This window comes from Ambystoma mexicanum, chromosome 5p, assembly GCF_040938575.1.
Source record: "Ambystoma mexicanum isolate Mex_15411 chromosome 5p, UKY_AmexF1_1, whole genome shotgun sequence".
Lineage (NCBI taxonomy): Eukaryota > Metazoa > Chordata > Amphibia > Caudata > Ambystomatidae > Ambystoma > Ambystoma mexicanum.
The window spans coordinates 1187941741-1187956044 of record NC_090930.1 but is presented as its reverse complement, the minus strand read 5'-3'; the positions used below and the strand labels follow the sequence as shown (position 1 = coordinate 1187956044).

At 46.3% G+C, this 14304-nt stretch overlaps 1 protein-coding gene across 1 annotated transcript in view; it reads right to left on the bottom strand.

Annotated features, from left to right (window-relative positions):
* The window catches only part of TERT (telomerase reverse transcriptase), a 679541-nt gene that overhangs the window by 547729 nt on the left and 117508 nt on the right, over positions 1-14304 (bottom strand). The window contains exon 3 of the mRNA XM_069613652.1: positions 5588-5783. Coding sequence (XP_069469753.1) covers positions 5588-5783 — 196 coding nt within the window. The remainder of the gene's footprint in view (positions 1-5587; positions 5784-14304) is intronic.

Sequence of the window (14304 nt, the reverse complement as noted above, 5' to 3'; positions counted from 1 at the left end):
TGACGCATGCCGCTTCTATTATTCTACTAAGCAAAGCAAGCAGTATCGTTTCCTTAGCTTCTTGCATTCCATGCCTATTTACACGCATTAACTAGTTGGCTACTTCTATCTTGCCTCATAGCCACGTTTCCTTACATATCAACATTGTCTCTTTTCTGTGTCCATTACTTCTCCTTTTCATAACTGCTCGCACTGGCATGTTATCCTTGATAGCCGTTTTCGTTTACTCACGTGCCTGTCCAGGCTCTTGTGTCATTTCCACTGGCCCTCCATTAAGGCTCTTTGGGTTTCTTTGTGGACCGTCTGTAGGTACTCCTCATTTCGTATCAGCAGCTGGTATGGCTGTCTGATAGGGTACCGTGCTGCCCAGGTTTGTCTGATTATTGGCGCTTCAACAGGTACGGATCTTCTGATGTACACCGGGCAGAGTCCCAGCGCGGCTCTCTGTTGGTTCATTTGCTCCTCATACGTCACGTACCTTGGCGAGTACCTTCCTGGTACCTCGAAATGAGGGGCAGGCGTGCAGGCCATGTCTGGGACCTCCTCTACACTTGTACCACCTGTGGAAGAGAAAGATACAAACTGTTTTTAAATGAACAAGATAAGTGTATTAAACCTTAGTTGAAAATGCAATATTGTATCCAATGGCATTATTGCCAGTACAAATGTTACTTCACAGATCAATCCACTTGGGCTTTAACGTGTAGACACATTACAATATTGAATCACTATGCATTCCATTACATTTGGGAAATATTGATTCATGGTTACAACAATATAGGAAACAACCATGAAATGGTAGTGGCCCAAGTGAGATAACAACTAGTGTACACTCACTCGTTACTTGGATTGCCAGGGCGAACTATTGCGAAGTTCGTGCATAAGCACCATCATAATCCTCAACACGGACCATGTGAGGCAGGCTGCCCTGAAGACATGCAGCTCGGTAACGCATTGCGGCCGTGTCTCGCCTTCCGATATGTAGCACAAGCATCCAGTTTTCACGGCAGCAGCAGTTCTCCTCCTCGGTTGGCATTAGTGTGCACCGATTGCAGGTACACCAGGTGGAAACGTCATCCATGCGACTAGGCTCAGGCTCTTGATCTGTTGATTCATCCTCCCAACTGTCGTCCGAAGCCCCATCGTTTCTCCATCTTTCTCTTTCGAGTAATTCCGCCTTGGAATACTCGGCTCGTACTGGTAGGGCTGTATTGTTGCCATTATGGGACAAAATAAAAATAGATAGTAATGATATTAATAGTATCTGTTCGCACGGAATACGAGCACAGAAACGAGGCACAGAATATTAAAAAAAAAGACAGTGAAACGATTGGAAGAGCAAATCTGATGTTGTACGATGAGAAGCGGTCTGTTTATACTTATTGAGGAAAGAGGCGTCCTGCCATTTCCATGGAACCACGTCATTAGCTAAAGCGCAGAGAATGTTGACACGAGACATGCATTGGCGTTGTGAAATGGGCGGTATGCATCTAGTGATCTCAGCCTCAGGGGCAGGGGATATGATTCAGTGCTGCCAGGGCAGTTCACCTTAGGGCGAGGCAGCAACGGATAAGATTAGTACAAGATGGCCGCGCCCTGCTGCCTGATTTTCCATGTGTAGAAAAAGAGGAAAACTACAGCAAGGTGCATAGGAAATGTTTGTACGATCGATCAACGTATGCTTAAAAACACATGCCCGAACCCACGGAACAATAATATTTTTGAGCGCACTATTCCTTTAATCGATTTAAAAACCCAAATCGAAGACCTCAAAGATAACAGCAAACTGGCCCTCCTCCTACTGCTAGATTTGTCGGCAGCATTTAATCTGGTCAATCACCAAATACTCTGCCAACATCTCAAATCCGCAGCCCACTTCTGTGACAAAGCAACCACCTGGATCATATAATTCCTGGAGAATATATCTCCAGCACTATCACTAACAAGACAAACCAATACCATAACCTCATCAGCCTACACGTGTAAACTCATCACCGCCAGACAACCATTCCTCACCACTGCCAACTGTAATGTCAAAACTCGACTATTGCAACACGCTATCTAGGGACCAGCCAAAGGAACTTAAACAAACTACAAGTAACACAAAACAACGCCATCCGGGCAGCATTAAATATCCAGAGAAATCATCACATTTCTGACACCAGACGTAGCCTACCTTGGCTAATGATCACTCAAATAATTACTCTCAAATCATTGTCACTTAGGCATAAATGCCTTGCCAATCAGGCACCAAAATATCTATCTAACCGATTCACACGTAACACCTCTGATCGCCCTCATAGAGCAGCCCAGGTATATTGCCTACAATTACCAGAGTTCAGGCTTCAGAAAGCAGGGGGTTGTAGTTTCCCGGTGCTCGCCGCAAGGCTACGGAACTCGCTACCTAACCCACTCAGATCAGAATCCTCATTCCACTCCTTCAGAAGCAAAGCTAAAATTTGGCTTGTAGCACAGACCCAATAGAGCCAACACCAGACACCTTGATCACAACAACCTACACTTTTATTCTGATGTGTGCTTTGCTTTCCTGTAGAACACCCTTGTAAATACATATTGTATGTAAACAGATATGTAAATGTTATGTATATGTTTCATTGTACATTGTTGTAAAACTATAACAAGCCACACTAGAGGGGATAGTTCATAATAATCCAAGGTAGGTGCAAAATATCTTCAAGGCATGATCAAGGGCAGGACTTGCTGCTTCTCAGTAGCCTCACAGGTCAGTCTAGTCATGGAAACAAAAAGGACGAACAAAGGCAAATAAAATGTCTGCAAATAAGTCTCCTGTAATTCCCAAACTTATGAAATCTCTCAGGGTTTCTCACTTTCCCTAACAGCATTTGGAAGGCATGGTACTATCTTGACTTCCTGCTTTCTGGGGGATATCCATCAGTGGCTTGCCTTTGGTGAGGGAGAGCTCCCAAGGTCTTCAGTCTGGAGGGATATTCACCCATTGGGTGGTGAATGTTATGGCGTCTGAGCTTATCTCATCTGGGGGGGATATTCACCCACTGCGTGGTGAAAGTCACAGAATCTGAGCATGTCTTTCAAGATGTCTAAGGCTCAAGGAGACAGTAAGTATCCTTATATTTGGCCCTCACATTCTACTAGGAGCCTCACCACCTCCAAGCCATATGGTCCTTGCTCTATGGCCTACCAATTCACTTTCTCCCTCGATGATTTTTCTCCATGTGCTCATACGCAAGGGTCTTCCCCTACCTCTTTCTCATGCATGTCACTCCATCATGTGCTTGTTCCTCCACCTTCTCCAGGCTCGCCCTGGTTGGTATTGAGGTTCATCTATGTCTTCTATTTTAGACTGGCTTCCCTGAGTCTGAACGTCCCCTCCTGTCTCCTTTTAATCTTCTCTGTTATAAGTTTCCTGATGATTCTCATCTCTTCCTCGCCACACTTCTCACTCTCTCTTTTTCCCAGTCTAATTGTCTCAAGTTCCTCTCCCAGTCTTCCTGTCACCCTCCTCTTTCTCTCCCACTCCTTCCTTTCCTATTTCAATGTTTATTATGTTCTTCACCTCTCCTCTCACCTTGCTCCTCTTCACTCCTCTAAGCTTTGGTGTTCTACTTTTTTTCTCTTCTCAACCACCTTCTCCTCTTACCTTCAATGTATGTTCTTTCTGTTCCCTACTCATCTCCTTTCACTCTCCTTCAATCAAAAAAGTCTCATGTCAAATGTTCCTCTCTTTTCACCCTTCACCTTTCCGTAGTCCCTACTCGGATGTTCTTCCTCTCATTTCTTGCTCCAAGTCTCTCCTCCAACTGCCTCCAAATAACTGCTTGTTTATTCTCCAAATACCAACACTTTTTCAACTCCTTGCCTTAGATACATGCTGCAGCGCCCCCGACCCCCAGAACGGTCCTGGACTTACAAACCTCCAGTGTGGGCCCTCAGATGTTCTACTACAGGACTGATTACTTTCAATCAGTGCACAGCTCCTACAGCTAAGAACGCTTTGGCTCTGCCCCATTGATCTTAGTATTCACCCATGTGGGTCAAAACCAATGATCAGGAGCAGGCAAGGCAGCGACGAACCAGGCTCTCTCCAATGCACAAGCTGCTGGCTGTAATTATACGTGCATCTACAGCTGGAGACTTGTGCCGACAGGCTCTCCTTTTCTTATACCCGATTCTAAGCTATCCTTCTGATTGAAAGCTTCTAGAACAGGTTTGGTGTGTTCACTGAACCAGAGACTGCCCCCTAGGGAGATCCTGTACATTTGGTAGACAAATAACATTGGGCCCAAAGCTCAAGGCAGCTCGCTGCCTTAAAGAGATAGTGTTGCATGGTGCCTTTATTTGACAATTCAGTACCTCCCTCTGGTTGGATGATGGGGGTAGCCAGGGATCCTCCTCACATTTCTCCCTGGAGCATGATCATATGGCTTGTGGCAGCCCCCTAGGCGACCCCATCATCTACTTATAGGTTTGGCAGAGCACCTTGTCACAGAAACTGAAGCAGAGTGGGAAAGAGCCAAATGGGTACAAATACAGGGCGTGGGAGGGGGGGGGGGGGGAGAACCAGATGATGGAGTAGAAACAGGAGTGAGATATGGAGGTGGAAGGGGGAAACTTAAGAGAGGAAAGATCTGTCATGTAGAAATGGAGACAAGGGAATGATAAATGTAAAGATGGAAGTATGGTCAATGCTGGGTCAGGATGAGGTTAGGGAACGGGGAGATAGAGGATGACGGGAACAGTGATCTGAATGAAAAAATTATTATGCTGCATGCTTGAAAAAGATCAAAATTAAATATTTAACAGGGCTCACAAATGTACTAGCCCACTCGCATTAGCAAGGAGATTGTATGAAAGAAGCGTATCATTTGCATGAGTTTACTCTCTGCAAGAGCTTGTAAAATATAGAAATACTTGTCTACATCAAAGGATTGCCACAATGAATGACACTGCTGCATTAAAATTTCCTAGGCTTTTTTGGTCCTATTGGGTACCTGTAATATGGCCTGCTTTAAAACACTGCCCATGGGTGCAGAAACCAGATGCCTGTACACACCAATTATTATGATTGCAAATATACACATCCAAGGTGCTAAACAGGCAAATGACCTTACAAACTGAATACACGTGATAGTCACTGAGGGGGGTTAATTAGTTTTGCAAGCATTATAAAGTAAGGAAACTTCTTTGTGAATTGGTCAAAGTAGAGGTTTGGGGACAGAACTAGGGCAGTCCTTTAAAAAAACAAGAATGAAATTGCAGTACATCTTCCCATTTTGCAGTTCTATCCCTTGCCCGTGACCAATAGTATTGCAACTCTTACTTCCCTCACAGTACACCCAGATGAGAATCGTGCTTGAGACCTATAACTCAGTGTGCGTAGGTGCAAGGGGAGTGCATCAACCTTTTGATCCCAGCACCAGGAAAATGCTGACTGCAATAATGAAATCAGACTACTTATTCATAAAACTGCTGCTTCAGTCCTCTGAGCTGATGGCTTCCATTGCAAGGCACACAACAAGACCCTTTTCCGAATGATTTCCATTGCAATCTCCAAACAACATCAATTGTATATTCATATTATATTTACCCAAGACCAATCTTGTGCAGCTTGCTCCAAATGCATTTTCTGTAGAAGAAGAGAGCATTCTTCTGAAACATAGTCTCTGTGATATAGAAAAATGATCTAAGGAGCTGAATGACATATGTATCCATTAACCAGTACAGAAATTTGGCAAAGATCACTTCACGAAATCGATGCTCTGAAGCTGGAACAAAGTGATCATCTGTAAAAACCATTAAAAATGCCAAGTTATTTTCATTGCATGCATTTAATAAAGCACAACATTCTTCAATACTGAAATGATAATTTCTGGATAAAAAAAACAATTATTTTGATTAATAATAGCATGTGCATGTAGCACCAGGATTTGCACCGAAGCCAATTTGAAATGCTCACTTAATTTTGTGAAACTCCATCCAGCATTTTGAAGAATAAAAACAAAACTATTCTGAAAAGTGGGCAAAATGATTTTCGTACATTTAATCTAAAGCTAGTTTTCACATTAGAATTCAAATTTGAATCCAGAAAGGTCATTGGTTGCTGCAGGACTGAATACAAATGTCCAACGTCCATCTTGGATATTCAGATCCCACACTAAATAGATTGAACAGGACTAGCACCCTGTGGCATAGGCTGATCCTGCGGAGTACAAAGACATATCCCACAGGAGTGGTCTACTAACTAATTGCTTAAAACAACACATTACAATTTGGTACTCAACAATAAACACATCTTATATGTTTGGGTCATTAGCATAAGAAACGTGGATTCAATTAATCACAAACTTTTGCAATGGCATGCTGTCTCAAGAACTTGAATGTGTCTCCTTCAGGAACTTCCAACAAATAAATTCTAGACAATCTTCTTGAGATTTTAAAGTCTATTTAACCCTTTGACTGCCAACCTCATTCACTTTCTCCCCAAGGAGCTCAGAGTGCATGTGTATGCTGTGGTAGGCCAGAAGAAGGAGGAGGACAAAGTGGTGGCATTTTTAACCAACACTTTATTAAACGTATAGAAAAAAGGTCCATCAATCCATATAACAAAGCAGGGATTCCCTGCCTAAAAGAAATCTTTATTTTGTAACTTTTTAAAAAAAACCTTTTTTTCCCACTGATGGTTACAACATTTTGAGTCAAGTACACTTAATTACATACACAGTAAATACCACATTAGTTATGAGGTCGCTGTGCGGCTTGTTTCACTGACTGCCCACCTTGGTCTGATGCTGAGTGGAGCACGTCATGTTCGTCTGTTAGGTAACAGTGGAGCGGGACCAGATGTTTTTTGGTCTGTTTACTGGCCCGACCTGCGCTATGCAGTGTTCCTCACAGTCATTAATGTACATAAATCCTTTTATCCATGCTTGGAGCGTGGGTGCCTTGCGTGACTTCTGTTTCTGAGGATGCTTCGCTTAGCTACTGCACCTGCAACCGTGAATAGTCGTCCTGTCTTTATGGGCACCTTTCCTATATCCCCTACTAGGTACTTCTGTGGAGTTTGGGGTATGTAGAAATCTAGAATGCAGCTGATCGTAGTGGCCACTTCCTCTAAGTATTGGCGGATAGCTGGGCAGTAGCAAAACATATGGATGGAGTTTGCGTCCGGTGTATTACATTTGGGGCAGGATGCAGCTTTGTTCTGGTCATATTTAGCGATCTTCTTGGGGGTAATGTGAAGATGATTAAGCATTTGGAACTGGACTGAACAATGGTTTGCGTTATGGGAAATAGTTTTCGTGAGGTGGCAGTATCTGACCCATTGCGTGTCGTCTATTTCTACGCCCAAGTCCCTTTCCCATTTTGCCTTCATCACGTTACTGGAATGCGAGTAGAGTTGAGCCATTCTGTATAGCTTAGATATGCTCCCCTCGACCCCAGCCAGGGATGCAGTATTAAGAATGGGTGTGTGGTCGGTTCGCTGGTGAATGAGGGCCATTTGTGTCTCCATGCTGCTTTTTTTTTGCTTTTTATACACCTCCTTCAGCGTCACAAAGCTACCCCCTGGGAACAGATCCCCCATCGTCATTACTTTTGCTGGAACCCAAATTCTTTGCATCAGTGTATCAAATGTAGGCATGATGTCTGGGTAGTGCCATATGGGAGAGGATGCGCTGTATGGTTCTTTACATCCTGCCCTGTGAAACAGCCCCGCCCAAACTCTTACCGTGCAGGCCACTGGGTCCACCTCCCCATAGTTGCCACTGGGCCAGGAAAATATCATAGAGCGTAAGTCTACTGGGGCTGGTGCATATTTCTCCACCTGTATGTGTGCATAGCTTTCTATGTTCTGGGACCAATATTTTGCAAACTGAGCTTGTGCTGCATTATAATAGAGCTCGGAATGTTGTTAAATAGAGGAGTTTTGGCACCACTACCATCTTCAGTAAAGCACTGCGGATGTACCGTGAGATCAGGAGTTTATTCCATATCTTCAATTTGGCATCTAGTTGTGATATATATGGTTCATGGTTGGCAGAGAGTAGTGTTTTCCTATCCGTGGATACTATTACCCCCAAATATCGAGCAGAGCTGGGTGACCAGCTTCAGTCAGCCATGTTTTCCGTCGGTATCGTACCTTGTGTTAGCAGGATAATTTCAGTCTTGGCCTGGTTCATTTTGTATCCAGAGTATTTAGCAAATTCTTTTACGTCTAGCATGACCGGGCCAGGTTAATTTCAGGGTCATATATATAAAAAAAGGGTGTCGTCTGTGTATAGCATGATCAATTAGGGGGAGGGGAGTCTGCGGATTCTGAGACCTCTGCCCTTGTACTTATGTCGTATGAACGCTGCCATTCCTTCATTGGTCAAGGCGAAAATTAGGGGGGGGGGCAATATGCAGCCTTGACATGTGCCCCTATGCAGTTGGAAACCGGTTGATATAGTGTGGTTTGTTCTAATTCTTTCAGCAGGGTCTTTGTATAGCAGTCGTATGTACCCCATGAATTGTATCCCAACCCCCAAACTTTCTAGAATTGCGTACATGCGTTGGCAGGAAACCGAATCAAACAATTTTTCCACATCTAGCGCAACTGCTACTGCTTTTACTTTGGGATCAAGTTGGGATATTATGGCAAATAGCCTGCGAGGTTCAGGGAGGTTGATCTTGTGGGGATAAACCCCGACGGGTCGGGGTGTACTCATTTATTTGTATATGGTAATAGTCTGTTTGCTATTGCTTTAGCGAAAACCTTTGTGTCCGTATTTATCAGAGATAAGGGACGGTATGATGTGGGTACAGACTGGGGCTTGCTCGGCTTGAGCAGAACTGTGATGACTGCTTCGAGCATAGACGGTGGGAGTGACCCCATTGGCACAGCCCCCTCCCACACTTCCAGCAATATGGGGGCCAGTTTGTATTGATATACCGGGAGACTGTCCGGACCTGGGGCCTTTCTGGCCGTCAGGTCCTTTATTGCCTATATGATCTCCTCTAATGTCAGGGGGAGATCCAGTAGCAATCTCTCCTGGTGTTCCAGTTTGGGGAGTGGGAATGATCCCAGGTACTGGTCTAACTCATTTGTTGATTTCTGGTCTGCGTCTGCATACAGTTTTGCATAAAACTCTCGGCACACCCTGTTCTGACTATACTTGTGATTGGCTTAATATTGTGTTCCGCTCTGATTAAATTGGTCAGGGACTTACTAGCTTTATTGCACTCCCTGTATCTCTTGGCTCTCGTCGGTTAGGTGATATAAAGTATTTCCCGCTCAGCCAAATTCCTAAATATCTCTAGCTGTTCCTGTAATGGTGCAAGAGTTTCCTCACCCGGCTTTGCTGCGTGTATGTTTTCAAGGGAGAGTAGCATGTTTTCTGTGAGGTTTAGGTCTGCTATGATAGTGCATAGCGTTCCATGTGTTTGAGACAGTAGATGCCCCCTTAGCCAGACAAACGCGTCACACACCGTGGCCAGTACCCCAACCGGCCCCTTATTGTGGTCAAAGAAATCTAGTATATCGTTCCTCAGTGGTTCAATGATGGTCCCATCATAGAGCAGTGCCGGTGGCATCCGCCATAGGCTAGCGCCCAGTTCCTGGACCGACTCTCCCAACGCTGGTCCAACGCCAGTACCACCGGCGAGTGGTCCGACAATGTTCTCGGGTCGATGGTGCATTCTTTGATCTTTGGGACGTGAAGCATGGAGCATAGCCAGCATAGCCAGTTGTCGATACTCAAACTTGTGTTGTGTAGCAGGGAGTGAAATGTGTAATCATCTAGGTTGGGGTGCAGTTCTCTCCAGGAGTCCACAAGTAGGAGGTGAGACATACCCTGCAGTATAGCCTGCACAGTTTTAGTATGTGACCTGGGGTTCCCGTTTGATCTGTCTTTTTGCGGGTTGGGAATAGTGCTTAGGTCTTCACCCCATATGATACTATAGTCGCTTCACAATGTTAGTTGGTCTATAATGTGTACATAGAAGTTGGGATTCTCTATATTCGGGCCATTTGGGTGGACAGGCATATTTTGCCTGTCCCATATACCCCAGATGATAATTTAACAGCCTCCTGCATCAACCTTTGTTCTAGTGAGTTGGAACCCTTAGCGGTGATGTATGAGGGTCAATACTCCCCTCGACTGTGTGGAGTAGTCCGTGCCTACTCGTATCAGGTCCCAGTCTCGTGCGAATGACTCGACCAACTTTTGTTTGGCATGTTTCTCTTGTAGCATCCAGATGTCGACCTTATGTCTTTTGGCGTATGTCAGAATTTTCCACGCTTTAATCTGATTAGCTTATGTTCCAAGTGAGGAGATTGAGCGTGTGGTTCATCCCAGTATGTGACATCTTATAGTAGTGTTTGCATAGTATATCCACTGGTCGTGTACTCTGTAAACTTTGTGACTCTTCTAACCATCAAGTTTTTCTTGTAGCGCTTCCCCAACAAACCCCTCCTCTCCTCCCTGCCCACCCTCGACATCCCTCCAACTGGACAGTGTAGTCCCCAGCCTTAACACACTCGTCTGATACAGTGGCCACAACAAGTAACACCAATGTCTGAAACGTAACAGGAGCCGCTAGATGTGACAATAGCGGTTCCAGGAGAACCTCTTGATATGGTATCTTGGTGGGTAGCACAAGTATGATTTATGCCCCTTCGACCAGGAATCGGGGCGGTGGTCAGCCGTTGCTAGTTAGAACCGGAATGTTCTGTTCGATGTATGCCATGGCCTCCTCCTCCGAAGATTCAAAGAAGTGGGCCCTTAGCTTTGCTGGAAACATCATGGCTTAGGGTATCTTCCTTTCTCGCAGTGCCTTTTTAACCTGATAGTATGTGCGACGGGCAGCCTGAACTCAATTTGACAAGTCCAGGTAGATATCAATTCTGGCTGAGTCGCATGTCAGGGTACCCTTTTATCTTGACATGCAGAGGATCAGGTCGCGATCACGTAGTTGAGCAGGCGGGCAATTATAGTTTGTGGATGAGCCCCTGGTTTGGGCGGTGGGGCTAGTGATTTGTGTGCCCTTTCGACAAGGAATTTCGGTGAGAATTGCGCTTCTGGGAACATAGTGCGGCATGCCTGCTCCAGAAACACCTCTATCGGACCATTTATGAGGCTCTCGGCTATTCCCACCACTCGGATATTATTTTGGCATGATCTGGAATCCAAGTCATCGCATTTGACTCAAATCGCCTTCAGGCACTTATTAATGTCTTCAATGTCCCTGCCCTGCGTGGCTGCCGTGTCCTCCAGCCAGCTCACCATGGTTACAACCTCCGACTCTGGTGTCCACTTTCTGCATGTCCGCCCGTATGCAGACCATGTTACTGCCGATGTCCAATTTGTTATTCACGGCCGCAAAGCCAGCCTGAAGTGCTGACATATAGGAGTCCATAGATGTTTCTGGTTGGGAAAGGCTGACCCCGGGGAAGCTCTGGAGTGGTCCCACTGATGTTTGCGTGTTCGTGTAGGCGTCCAGGGGTCCCTTCTCGTTAGTCTTTGCGCCATGTGTCATGTCCTCCCTCGGCAAGCTGGCTGCCATTATTGATCTGTGAGGAGTTTACTTGCTTGAGGTGTGCAGACTATGTGACCGCCAGGGGGTATTGGATGGGGGCGAGCCGCTTTTATCCCTCTGCCCTGTTTTGAATTGGCAGCCGGTTGCTTATAGCCCTCCTGCTGTAAGGATCTGCACATGCGCAGCAGTGGCTGTAGCTCCTCTGAGGTGTACTGGTGTGTCTTGGCACCGTGACCAGTTTTGTCTGTTCTTCAGAGTTCGGTGGGTGGAGGAGTTGTGCCACCCGCTCACTATATGTGTATTCGAGGCTCTGGCTATGTTATGGTGGCAGGCACACTTTAGGAAACAGTGCTAGCAAGACCTTGATGTACGTAGCGCACTCACGTGGTCCCCAGTGGTATTTTGGGGATTGCGTGTTGAAGGCTGGTGTCTGTGTCTTGCTGTCCGCGGGTCCCCTGCCGTACCGCAGCTTATGTGACCTGATATTATGGGGCCGTCTTTCACACTTGTTAAAGATAGCTGCCGTATGCTTGTGGGAGTGGACGCTCCCCCGGACTACCGTATGGTTGCAGTTGGCCGCACTGTGCTGTGGATGTGTCCGTTATAATGTCTGCAATGCCGTATGGGGGCAGGCCTCTATAACTGTGTGCGGGGCACATTACAACCGCACTCACCTCCTCCATCCAGGCTGATGCCTGTTGTTGTGTGTCCAGGTAGCCCTCCGATTGTTCTACGCCTCTCCTATGAGACCGGGCTGGAGCGCCGCATACGGACAGCTGTCAATGTATGCCGGCTGCATTTTATGTGCCTGCCGCTTCCTATGGCCTTCGCTCGGCTGCCTTCTATACACTGTGGTGGGGGTTTCTGACGCAGTGCGCTCCACACCGCTTTTGGATTACCCCATGCACCGTGGCGCCAGCACATACCTTCTCCTGGTGCAATTCTGGTTCTCCAGCTGTGTGCTATACCACGAACAGCCCACAGTGGGTGCGAGCCGCAGGATTGGCAATGCTCCGTTGTGGGCACAAGTGTACCCTCCGCCGAGTGCCCTCACGCGTTGCCCTGGGCATCCGGCCGAGGCAGGCGGATTTGGCACGCAGTCTTCCCAGGGCTGTCGTGCTGCCCAGGATGGGCCGTTGACGTTTCGGGTGTTGGGCGCTGCAGTTCTTGCTCAAACTCAAAACGATGATACCGTCTACCTTCAGCATTCAGGGCCAGTGCTTCTTGTTCAAAGAGGTAATCTCTGTCTGCAGGATTTGTTGACCATCTGTTCTCAGTGGAGCTCACCTCTCAGGCGGCAATTTTCATTGGCGCACCACAGTGCCCCCCGCCTAAAGAAATCCAATTATGGTGCTCATTGTCAGTGATGTTGGCCAAATCAAACTAGTCTGTCCTGTGTCCAAAAACTAACCTACACTGACCATACCACTAAAGAAAAACATTCAGCAAACAAAAAGGGGTCCAGGAAAATGACTCCCTTTTCCTGGACACGCTTACTCAGGCATAGTAACTTATTTTCACATAGTTCATTGTGATATTCTTAATTAACTCCTGTAGGTTACTTAAAGGGGCTCTTCCAGACTATCTTAAAATGTTCAGTGCTTCTTTTGTCTCAATGTTCTGTGTTTCACTATGTCAGGATCTTGGTCTTTTTCCCCAATGGGTTTCCGTTAGTGTATCTTTCCTGTTACTGGGACGAGTACAAGTCCCGTAATCGTCTTGGGTAGCTCTAGTTACTTCACTTCTACTGGCACGAGGGAGATATCTCCTGTAGAAGTCTTGATTTCCTTTGCTGGTGTTCCAGCCACTGACACAGCTACTGACACAAGAGAGATGGCTCCCGAAGCCTGCTTTATGGTTTTCCCCCCAATTACTGAGACGAGGGAGATGACTCCTGAAGTCTTCTTGACTTTCGCTATTGCCTTCTCTTTGTCCCTATCCCCAACCGGTTCACTGGTTCTTCCTGGGGTCGTGGGTTTCCTCTGTGCTGGTAAATGCTTCCAGCGTTCATCTATCCAGCTTTCGGTGCTACTCGGCGACTCCATGGAATCCTCTGCTCGGCATCGATTGCAGAATGCATGGTCCACCTCTACGAGGTCACGCCACCACCCGGATCTTGCTTTCCTTCATGTGGATTGGCTCGCTGCTGACTGCTTCACCACATCCTCTCAACTGAGAACCAGCCCGCTTCCATAGGTTTCAACCTCCCGGGTTTTGAACTTCCCAGGTTACACCAGGTTCTGCGTCAGCTTCCCTCTTCTTCAATTTGTATACTATCCGGCTGGGTCCTCCCGAGCGGAGGATCGTTGTCCTTCCTCCGTCTCCATGGAGTATTCTTCATGACTCTATGCTTCCAACTTTTCCCAGTGATGCATGTTTCCAATGGAGGAGTGATTGTCATTACTCGTGTTCTTCCTGGTATAAGTGGATTCCAACCTGTAGGCACTCTTCATGTTTCCTTCACTCTTCCTCTTCTCAGGGGATGTAGTTTCTAATGGAGTAAAGGAAGAGGTGTTACAATAGCAAACTGTGGTCTGTTCAGGTTAGAGTTCTTGAGGTAGTGAGGACTCAAGGGTCTCATAGGATAGAGTGTTGGGGTGTTCCTTCAAAGAACGGGAGTCCCTATCCCCAAGAGGCCCCACTTACCGCCACCGCTAGGGGGAATGTTGCGTAGCATGCTCACCTCCCTAAATTCACCAAAATTTCTCCCCTATGGAGAGAAGTGACGAGATCCGATACATACTTCATAAGTGAAAGATGACCAAAAATTTGAACATGTATTTACATCTT